Raw genomic sequence first — 9,804 nt, forward strand, 5'->3', positions numbered from 1 at the left:
TTTCCTTTCCTTTCCTTTCCTTTCCTTTCCTTTCCTTTCCTTTCCTTTCCTTTCTTTTCTTTTCTTTTCTTTTCTTTTCTTTTCTTTTATCTTAATATTGAATCATAGAATCATAGAATGATAGAATCATAGAATATTCTGAGTTGGAACGTATTCACAACGATCATAAAGTTCAACTGATGTTTCCTCACAGGACCACCCCACAATCAGACCATATGTCTGGGAGCATTGTCCAAACACTTCTTGAACTCCAGCAGGTTTGCTGCTGTGACTACTTCCCCAGGTAGCCTGTTCCACCAAGTGAAGAAACTTTTGCTAATATCCAATCTGAACCTCGCTTGAATTAAATAATAAAGGTTTGAGTTGAATCATCTCTGAAAAATTCAAATGGTAAAATATTCAAAACAAAGTCATCAGTCAGCTTTTTACCTACCAAGCATTGTGCTTTCTTGGCTACTATTTTAAAGGTGCTAAGAAAGGACACCATTAGAGCATACTATCCAAATGCGAAGTATTATTTGTTAGTGAGCTGGCAAAATAATAGCATTAATAAAATGAACACATGAACTGAAACAGATTTGCATCAATACTTTTAGAAGGATGGACAGCTAGAGGAACTATGCCATTAGGACTTGTCTCTTGAACGTTTTTGACTTGATTTTTCCCAGACAAGGAGTGTTCATCCTAGGCACAATACCTAGACACATGGTAGTAATACACCGTCCTTCATAACACCACACACTCCATAAATGTACAAACACGCACACCATATACAATGGAGATCATTTTGGTTCAGGTTTCCAGTATATGGAAACATCTTCAGATGTAGAAAAGTTGTATATTGAGTGAAAATTTGTTTGGTACAGCAAAAAGCAGGGATTAAAACTGATAACATATAGTCCCTACAAGAATAAATCTATCTAGTGAGCTATAGAAATAGATCCAGGTAACTAAATAATTGGAATGATGTTCATTTTTCAACCATTTTTCAGACACACCATTCTCCAAAACCTATCCTACAGGAGTCTGTATGTGTGAATGACTACATTTCAAAAATTGTAAATGTTCTCTCTGTTATATGCTCTCATATATGCTTTAACTGTCTTTCCAATTATACAAAGTATAGAATCTTACTTAAAAATGGACCCAGTGGAAAAAAAAAGGTTACAACTGAGAAGTGCTTGGAAAAAGTAAGTTTATCTTCTTGCATTGCTTTATTTGTCCACTTAGCAGCCTTCTCATGTTTAAATGCCCAGTGGAGATTTAATTGTCATATGCATTAGGAATATACTTTTTATTTCCTATTGAAAGTAAATGTTTGAATCTTTTGACATTAAATCATGCAACATTTGATGAAAAACAATGGTATTTGTTTCCTTTAAATTTTGTGTTTAATTATGATCAGGTTACCTAGAAATAAAATAAATGGCTTATTTTCTCCTCCATTTTGTCACTTTTTAATTGTGCTGTCTAGTATTTTATTGATATTGTTTTTTCTAATTTAATATATATTATATATTTTAAGAATAATTTCTTTGTACTCTTGCAATGGGATACATATTTTAATTATATTTTTTCTGTATTGCTGTCTTGTCAAGAGGAACAGCCAGTTGTAGGGGATGCAAGAAATCTTAGACAAAGCTGTATCAAACTTTGTTCTCTAGTTAAAAAAGTTTATTTTTTTTTTTCTAACCCAAACAGATGTACTGTACTAGACACCACTGTTTAAACACCTAATGATACATGACTGGGGTTACCAAAATTGAACATATTAAAAAAGTAAAGTACATTTGACAGAAATTACGTTTGCTTACAAAAGTTTTTTACATACAATCTGCATATTTTTGGGCCAAGAAGAGTCCCCTCCCCAGAGGATTTTTACAAAAACTGAAGAGAAAAAAAAACCTGATGAATTTTTTACTGTCTTCAACATTTCTCTAAGCGCACCACAGGTATTTCTATGGGTCTTTAAGCATTAGCTTGCCTTTCCTGTTGATCCATGGACATAAAACTCCATTCCTTGGTGTCATCAAGTTAAAGCAAACAAATAACAACAACAAAATCTGCAGTCTTCACCATGAAGTTGAAGGAACCATCAGTGCCAAAAGCAATGTTACGGAGGACGAGGAAGTAGAGAACACATGTAAGGTGGTTTGAGCACTCGTTACTTTCCCGCCTGAAATAAAAAGCAAAGTAACTAAAGGAGAAACATTGCAAACAATTTTCAGAACATTTAGGTACTAAATTTTGGCTAAAATTTTTACCCTTTAATGCTCAGCAAAAGCCTAATTTTGGGCAAGGCATTAGCTTGAGAGAACTGCAGTCCCAGGTTAGGATCCCTACACAGACATAAAGAAATCTGGGATTTTATTATGATATCTACAGAAACTCACATTCTGAATCCTCATATTCAGTCTGTAAATAAATAGGAAATTCCAAAAGGTTAGGTGAGTTTTATGCTTTAATCCTCATAAAGAATTAGGCTGCAGAAAGTGCACAATCATAAATATTCTTCCTGGAAGAAAGAGTGAAATCTAATCCTTTATCTTGGTGTTTGTCCTGGTCTTTTGCCCTGTAGTCTAGTGACCTTTTAGATCATAGCACAGTGCCTTAGTTAAAGTTGAAATTTTAGGTCTAGATTGAAGTTTCAAGCCTATACCTTTTGTACAGTACTCCGTATGGACTAACAAACAATGTTTAGTACACTTTTAAGGCGTTATTAAAAATTAGAATTAATATGCCTTGTTTTCTTTGGCAACTGACAATATAATTATTTTTTCTTTCCCAATAATCCCTAGATCTCTTGCTTAACTGTGTAACATTGTTACTTGAAATTCTTTTTACATACTGCTTTAACTGAGGAAATAGAAGCTAGCCATCATCAGTTACTGCATGATTAAATACTGTAATAAAGTCATATCTAATCAAGTCAGTGGAACCTAAGAAAAACACAGCTTATTTTAACACAGGCACACACACAGGATTCAGCTACCTAAATGCAGATACTTGATGCTGTTTTAGGTGTATTAGATGTTATACCTCCAACTGGTGGTCCAGAGTGATGTGTGTGTCCTTTAAGTTCTGGATCATACCAACCAATTCTGTGCAAATGTTTGTGATATCTTAAAACATCTCAAATGTTTTTATATGCCCATGTAAAACTATTTAAATTCTGTCTGCATGGAAGGTTAGCTGAATTGCTGTCTAGTCACCACTATTGGTCTGTATGGATTACATCACATTTTAGCTCACTTTAATGGAATTTGAGACATCTAAGGCATGTGTAGATATCCAGGGCTCAATTAGGTTTCCAGAAATTACCCTATACAGGCAGAGGTTTCTTGTAAATCCTGTGATTTGTTCATCAGCCCCATGTAGATGCATCAGACACTCTTGAGAACCTCAAATGGCATTAGATATCTATCTATCTAGATATCTATCTAGATATCTATCTAGATATCTATCACAACATAGGAACTAAATGTTCCAGTTAATGAATGTTCCAGTTAATGATTTTGTCTAATAGCTAGAGAAATGTAATTTTTTTTTTTTTTTTTTTTTTCAGATAGTAATAGAGTTACTAATTTTTGTGCATTGCTGTAATTGCCACTCTTCCACATATAAGTGTATCCTTACCTGCAAAAGATGGAACTCTGATCTGGGGACTAGTGGTCCCATCACCTCCTTCACTGACCGCACAGACCTCAATAATGTAGACACCAACATCAGGAAGAAGTATCACTGCAGACGTTTTCTGTGTTTCTATAACTTGACTGTTGCTTTGTCCTTCTTGCCTAAATAATACCTGCGGTCAAAAAAGTAGATGGTGATCATAGTGACCATGCAAGCTATGTACCAGACATTTTGTGTAGATAACACAGCCACTGAAATGTTAGCTGTTTCATGCTTTCATTAAGGACTTCTGTATGTGACAGTTTCTGGAAGTGACATTTGAACAGTCACCTACTTTTACATCTCCCTTCCCTATCCCCCTCCTCCCATCCCAAATGGCTTCAAAACAGTAGCAGGAAAGTGTATTGGCAATTAATGAACGTGCAAAAACATTGAATAGGATCCAAGCAATGATATAGGATTTGCCCTCTCCACCATTAGGTGTTACACTTTTTTTTTTTTTTTTCCAAGTGACATTCTTTGAAAAGCATTTTGGGTTTCACTTGAATAAATTCTTAATCCCAAATTTGTATGGATATTCACACCTTTGTTGAAAGAATCCAGCTTCAGACATAACAAAAATGCCCTAAATAAAGCCCTTACCCGTGTTTACTTTAGCTGGCTAAGTAACAGTGAATATAGCTCAGATCTAACCCTGCATCTCCTGTACATGCTTATGCCAAGTGGGAGGAATGCAATCATGTACGTTGCTGTCTGTTTGGTATTTCTGCATAACAGTTTCTGTTCCCAGACAAAACTGAAAAGGTCTGAGAGGTGTAAAAAAACAAAGTAGTCACTCTATGTTTTTTCAGAATCTCAATGATCCTAATAAAGTTTAAAGCAGTTTCTAGCTTATTTTGAATCAATTTACGTGTCCTTGGTGATATTTTCTGTTGTGTCAGAGAGAATATCAGATTGTAGTCTAGAGAGAAATGACCATATGCATGCTTCAAGACACCCATAAAAACCTCACGAAGAATACAAAAAAAAAAAAACACAACATTTTATTTTGATTTAAAAGATTGAGGTGAATTCCACTGCTTTTCGTGATTTGTTATATAAGAGTTAATCTGGATTTTGCTTTTTAGAACTTCAAAACTTTAAATGCCAGATATTACCATCACCAATTGTTGAAAATCACCAACATAATTAAAAAACAAACAAACAAACCTAAGTATTTGTGTTTTTCTGCTCCATAAAAATACTAATTTTAAAGTCATTGTAAGATGTCTCATTCTTCTTCATTTCTTTAAATCTTACTGTAAACACAGTCAAATTGAAGCGTTAGTAGGAATTTCATTGCAGGCTGGTCTTATTAATAGCCATTTCTGAGCCCTATATGTTGAACTGATCCCCTCAGATTGAGTTTACTCAATCTATAATCGCTAGCTGAAAGTCAGAACACAGAAAATATTTGCACATTTCATTTTTATTTATTGCATTTTCTGGTGAAATCTTATTGCAGATAATCTATACAGCATACTTACACAGGAAAACAGCAAAGCAAAAAAAAAAAGCAAACAGGAAAGAGGAGTAGTCATTTAGAAGAGAGTAAGATATGTGAAGGGGAGTCACTGACCTTGTATCCCATTACATCAGATTCATTTGCCAGAGGTCTAACTGGCTCCCACCCAAGAGAAACTTGAGAACCATCCTGTATCCACATAATATTACTTGGTGCTTGACTGGGAGCTGGGGAAAAAAATAACAGCATGTACATAAATATATTTGTAGATAGCTCCTTTAAAATCACCTTTAAATTCAAAAGTATGTCAATCTTTTAATAAATTTACAACTACATGTGTTAGCAGGCTTCCAACTCTAGGTAGAGATTTTTAAGTGTGGTGTTCTGTGTTTTTTTTTTTTTTTTTTTTTTTTTTTTTTTTTTTTTCACCAGAATCATCCTTTAATAGACTCTGGTGGGTTGATGCAACCCAACCAATAGACTTTACAGCACTTATGAAACTGAATGGTTTTATCTCAATTTTCTTTGTCAAAAATGCAAAATAATAGGAATTCACATGTATGTATCAAAACAAAGCCATGAACCAAAACTATATATAATTCCTGATTACTGTATGATCTTCTTAAAAGGACATCAAAGAGGGCAGAGTTTGTTTCTTGACTTCTCATTTTGAGCAAAGTTAGAGATCACTTACGTGATTTCTTGGTTGTTACATGCACAGCAGTGCTAGGTGGTCCATACCCAGCAGCATTGTAGGCCCTCACGGTTAGGTGATATAATGTATTTCCTTCTAACCCTGTCAGGAGGACAGATGATTCATTTCCCTCAGATTTGACCTTTTCTGCTGCTTCTTCCTGCTCCATGTCCTTCCAGTAACCAACCTGCAAATGAGTGATCAAAGGAAGGATTAATATAGGTGTTTTGGAAGCTCTACTTTTACAAACTACCTTGTGGTAGGTTTCTTTGCCAATCTTGCCTGTTGTGTGATCATCAGGCCCTGGTAAACACATGGGAACTGTGGTCTAACCTCAGATCCAAAAAATGCTTAGTCCTACAAAATGGTGAGAACCGGAATATCATAGTACTACCTAAAGATTATCTAATTGCTGTGTACTGGCGTGAGAAGATGTGACTTTCAAGACCAACGAGTAGAGGATGAGTTCTGGCAGGAAGCCAAAAGTATTTCAGAGAATTCAATGTTGGCCTTTCATAGGCCTGCCATTAAAGCAAAATATATCTAGAAAGATCTGGCTGCAATTTTTTACATTTGAATTCATATCTTCACTTGAGTAAAGTGTCTCTGTTACCTTTGATGGAGGGTGTATCTGTTTGAGCAAACGAAAAATCAGCTCCTTTAATTGTCAACTTCATGTACCTGTTGTATTTATTCTTAGCTGAATTACAGATCAGATAGCATTCTAGCTGTATTCTCAAGTTCTTTAAATATGATTCACTGAGGTATTTCACTATCTGAATGCTTAACTAATATTGTTGGTATCTGTAGTAACATCTATTGACATCTTTCTTGCAGGGAAAAAGGAATAAACAATCATTCATTCACATGGTAGGAATGAACTTCCGACTGCTAGCCAATTGGATTTATCCATTTTATTTCTACCGCATATTTACAAACTTGACACTACAGGTTGAGAGTGTCATAGTATTAATCAGTATATGAATGGATAGTGAGAGGGAGTACGTTCTGGAGACCCTAACATCCAGTTGGTCAGTTCTGCTGAGTATCCAACAGAGAAATGGTCTGAAAGGAAAAGTGACTCTCCCAAGTTTACACAGGTGGACAGTGGCAGGTGGGGAAATGTAACTGAAGTAGTGAAATCCTTATTCTAAGAAAGCCAAAATTAGAAGTATCTCAGTAGCTCTTGCTGTACTAGCTTATTCACAGGGTCTCATATCCCAAGTGAATGTAATGTACAAGACAGTAGAGAGGACCCAGGTTTTGCTTTGAAGCTTTTGTTGTTGTTGTTAAAACATGATTTTCCAAATGTTGACGCTCTCCAGCACTGCTTATATGGCATTAAGACTAATTGTATTTTGACATGTTAAGTCTGCAAAAATAGCTGCTTCAGATGCACTACATGACAAAAGCGTTGCCCCTTGGCAAAGGGGTTTTCTTTGGGGAATGATTATATTGTATTAATGAGCAAAAGCATGAAATGCAAATTGGCAATGCCTCTATTTCAGTTTCTTCCTTACTTCAAAGCCTTAAATGTTTGGGGCCTGCTTTTAAAATTCTCCTTAAAGTTTTGCCAGGTGAGTTTGGACTTTGATCTCAAAATATGCTTATCTCTTTAACTCTTCATGTACACATCCATTTGTTGATGGCTAAAAGAACTAAAGAAAAAGTGATTACAAAAAACAAAACAAAACAAAACCTCTAATGATTGTTGACTAAGGCTGGCTAAGGCAGGGCAGTTTATGTTGATTTATACAGAAGTGAACATACTGCTGATCTTTAAAAGTGATACACATTTCATAAAACAGAGGGTTTGTTTACTTATACCTATATGTGCCTTTAAAAAAAAACTTGTTATTTTCTGCAGCCTGAATTTGTACCTGTGAAAGGGGATTTACCACTCTTAGAATAGGTTTCCATTAATGCTACATTTGAATATTGATATAACATAAATCATAAATCACAAAAGATTAGCCTGTTTTAAAAAAATAAAGAAAAAAATAAGAGGAAAAAAATAATAAACATTTGGTCTGTTTAATACATTGTTGTTTGTAAGGTTTAAAAATTTTGCTGTACTTTATGTTGTTTTTCATGTAGAAAAAGATTAGCAAAGGTTTATGTCTGGTTCCCAGAAACCCAGCTCTTCATGCTGGAGAGAACACAATAATGATTAAACAACTGACTAGAGAAGATTCAGGAACACGCAGTCTTCTGCTTTGTCCTGATCATGGATTAAACAGTCCTTAAAAGTAAACTAACATATTAAAAATTCTTTTATCTTATGATTTTTGAACCTGTAATACTTGCAGAGAACTTCCTTAAAGTTTTAGGTTTAAAAGTATCTAAAATAATATTACTTTTTTCCTCCAGTTGGTTTCTAAGGTGAGCATAATACCATTTTTTTATAAATTCATTTAACATAACTGCAGGCCATGTTTAAATTTAGTATGGAGTTACTGTCTAGATACTTTTTCTCTTGACCAGAGAATTACAGCTCCAAATTCGGCATTTCAAATAAGAACCTGAAGTAGGTAAGATGAATAGGAGTGTTTCTTGCAGGCTGGACAAGACACACAAACTATTCTGGTCTCTCTGACTAAGTATTTATCAACACCAACAATACCGCTGTAACTGAAAATGAAGAGATCTCAGAATACAGAAAGTGCTAAGGGAGAAGGAAAAAGAGTGAACTGAAAGAACTGATAGCCTTGGGAAATAAAAAATAAAAAATAAAAAAAAAAAAAAAAAGCCATGATCCACATTGTATAAAACCTGTTTTCATTATCATTAGCAGAAAACATATTAGCTCCTTCAACTGGCACACTATGTAGAGTCATGTAAATGTTAGCACCAGCACAAAAGCAACGGTAGAACCAAACACTTAGGACAGAAGTATGCTTTTTGTATCATCTGTTGCTGCTTTTTTGTATCTCTTCAAAATATTGATGTGATTGTCCTTCAGAACAAGATGATGAGTTCCTGCAAAAAGTTCAGTCAATCTCAGTTGCTTCCCTCTCACCTAAATGTTTGCTGACTGAAAAGGAGAAAGAAAACACTGTTCATTACTCCTAGGTTCTGGGGTCTTCTCTGGAGTAACTGGCATCCTCCTTCTCTTTTTTCAGGTATTCTCTTCTCCTACATATTCCTGCATACACATAGGTTGAAGACAAATATCGTACTTCAACCCTGAGGAGTATTATCAAATATCTAGTCATATTTTCCTATGAAAAAGCAATACTTCTTAGGTTTCTGATGTTTGGTAATAGAAAACAAGCAGTCTTGTAGAAAAGTATTCAAGATACAGACATTATAAAGAGCATGTCTCTCTTGAGACCCTCATGAGAAATCTGGAGTGTAATCCATACATTAAGGACTGGAAAAACAGTTGGACTGCTGTGACAAATGTTTATAGTCATCAGGATTTTAGATTGGTTTGAATCTGCATATGAGTAACTTTGAACGCTAAATTGACTTATATTTAAAAGTATTCATTTGTTTATTGCATGTTTGGGAAAATCATTCAGAAAGCAAAGTCTGATAAATCAATATTCAGCCTGATGAAACCCTAATTTCTCTCTCTCTCTCCTTTTTTTTTTTTTTTTTTTTTTTTGCTTTACTAGCCTCTATTAGAATCACTCATGTTTTCATGTTTCCTTTCTAAGTGACCTTGAGAAAATTCAGTAAATTTAGAAAAAGATTTCAGTACCATGTAGATGCAATTTTCTGTTCCAATGTAAAAACAGACAAATAACATGTAAGGAACAGCAAAAACTCCTGAATATTTCTCTTTGAAAAGAAAATATGATGTGAACATGTTATTATATGAAGTAATCCTCTCTGAAAATGATGTTCAAGATGTCTTTTCTTTTCTTTTCTTTTCTTTTCTTTTCTTTTCTTTTCTTTTCTTTTCTTTTCTTTTCTTTTCTTTTCTTTTTTCTTTTCTTTTCTTTTCTTTTCTTTTCTTTTCTTTTCC

At 34.4% G+C, this 9,804-nt stretch overlaps 1 protein-coding gene across 2 annotated transcripts in view; it reads right to left on the bottom strand.

Annotated features, from left to right (window-relative positions):
* Positions 1-652: 652 nt before the first annotated feature.
* CNTN5 (contactin 5) overlaps positions 653-9,804 on the bottom strand; it is a 691,903-nt gene continuing 682,751 nt past the window's right edge. For both annotated transcript variants that reach the window (XM_035328324.1, XM_035328319.1), the window contains 4 exons: positions 5,832-6,018; positions 5,252-5,364; positions 3,637-3,805; positions 653-2,176 (listed from right to left, as the gene is read on the bottom strand). In XM_035328324.1, the coding sequence (XP_035184215.1) occupies positions 2,073-2,176; positions 3,637-3,805; positions 5,252-5,364; positions 5,832-6,018 (573 nt within the window). In that variant the 3' untranslated portion in view covers positions 653-2,072. The remainder of the gene's footprint in view (positions 2,177-3,636; positions 3,806-5,251; positions 5,365-5,831; positions 6,019-9,804) is intronic.

The sequence above is a fragment of the Oxyura jamaicensis genome, chromosome 1 (assembly GCF_011077185.1).
Source record: "Oxyura jamaicensis isolate SHBP4307 breed ruddy duck chromosome 1, BPBGC_Ojam_1.0, whole genome shotgun sequence".
Classification (NCBI taxonomy): domain Eukaryota; kingdom Metazoa; phylum Chordata; class Aves; order Anseriformes; family Anatidae; genus Oxyura; species Oxyura jamaicensis.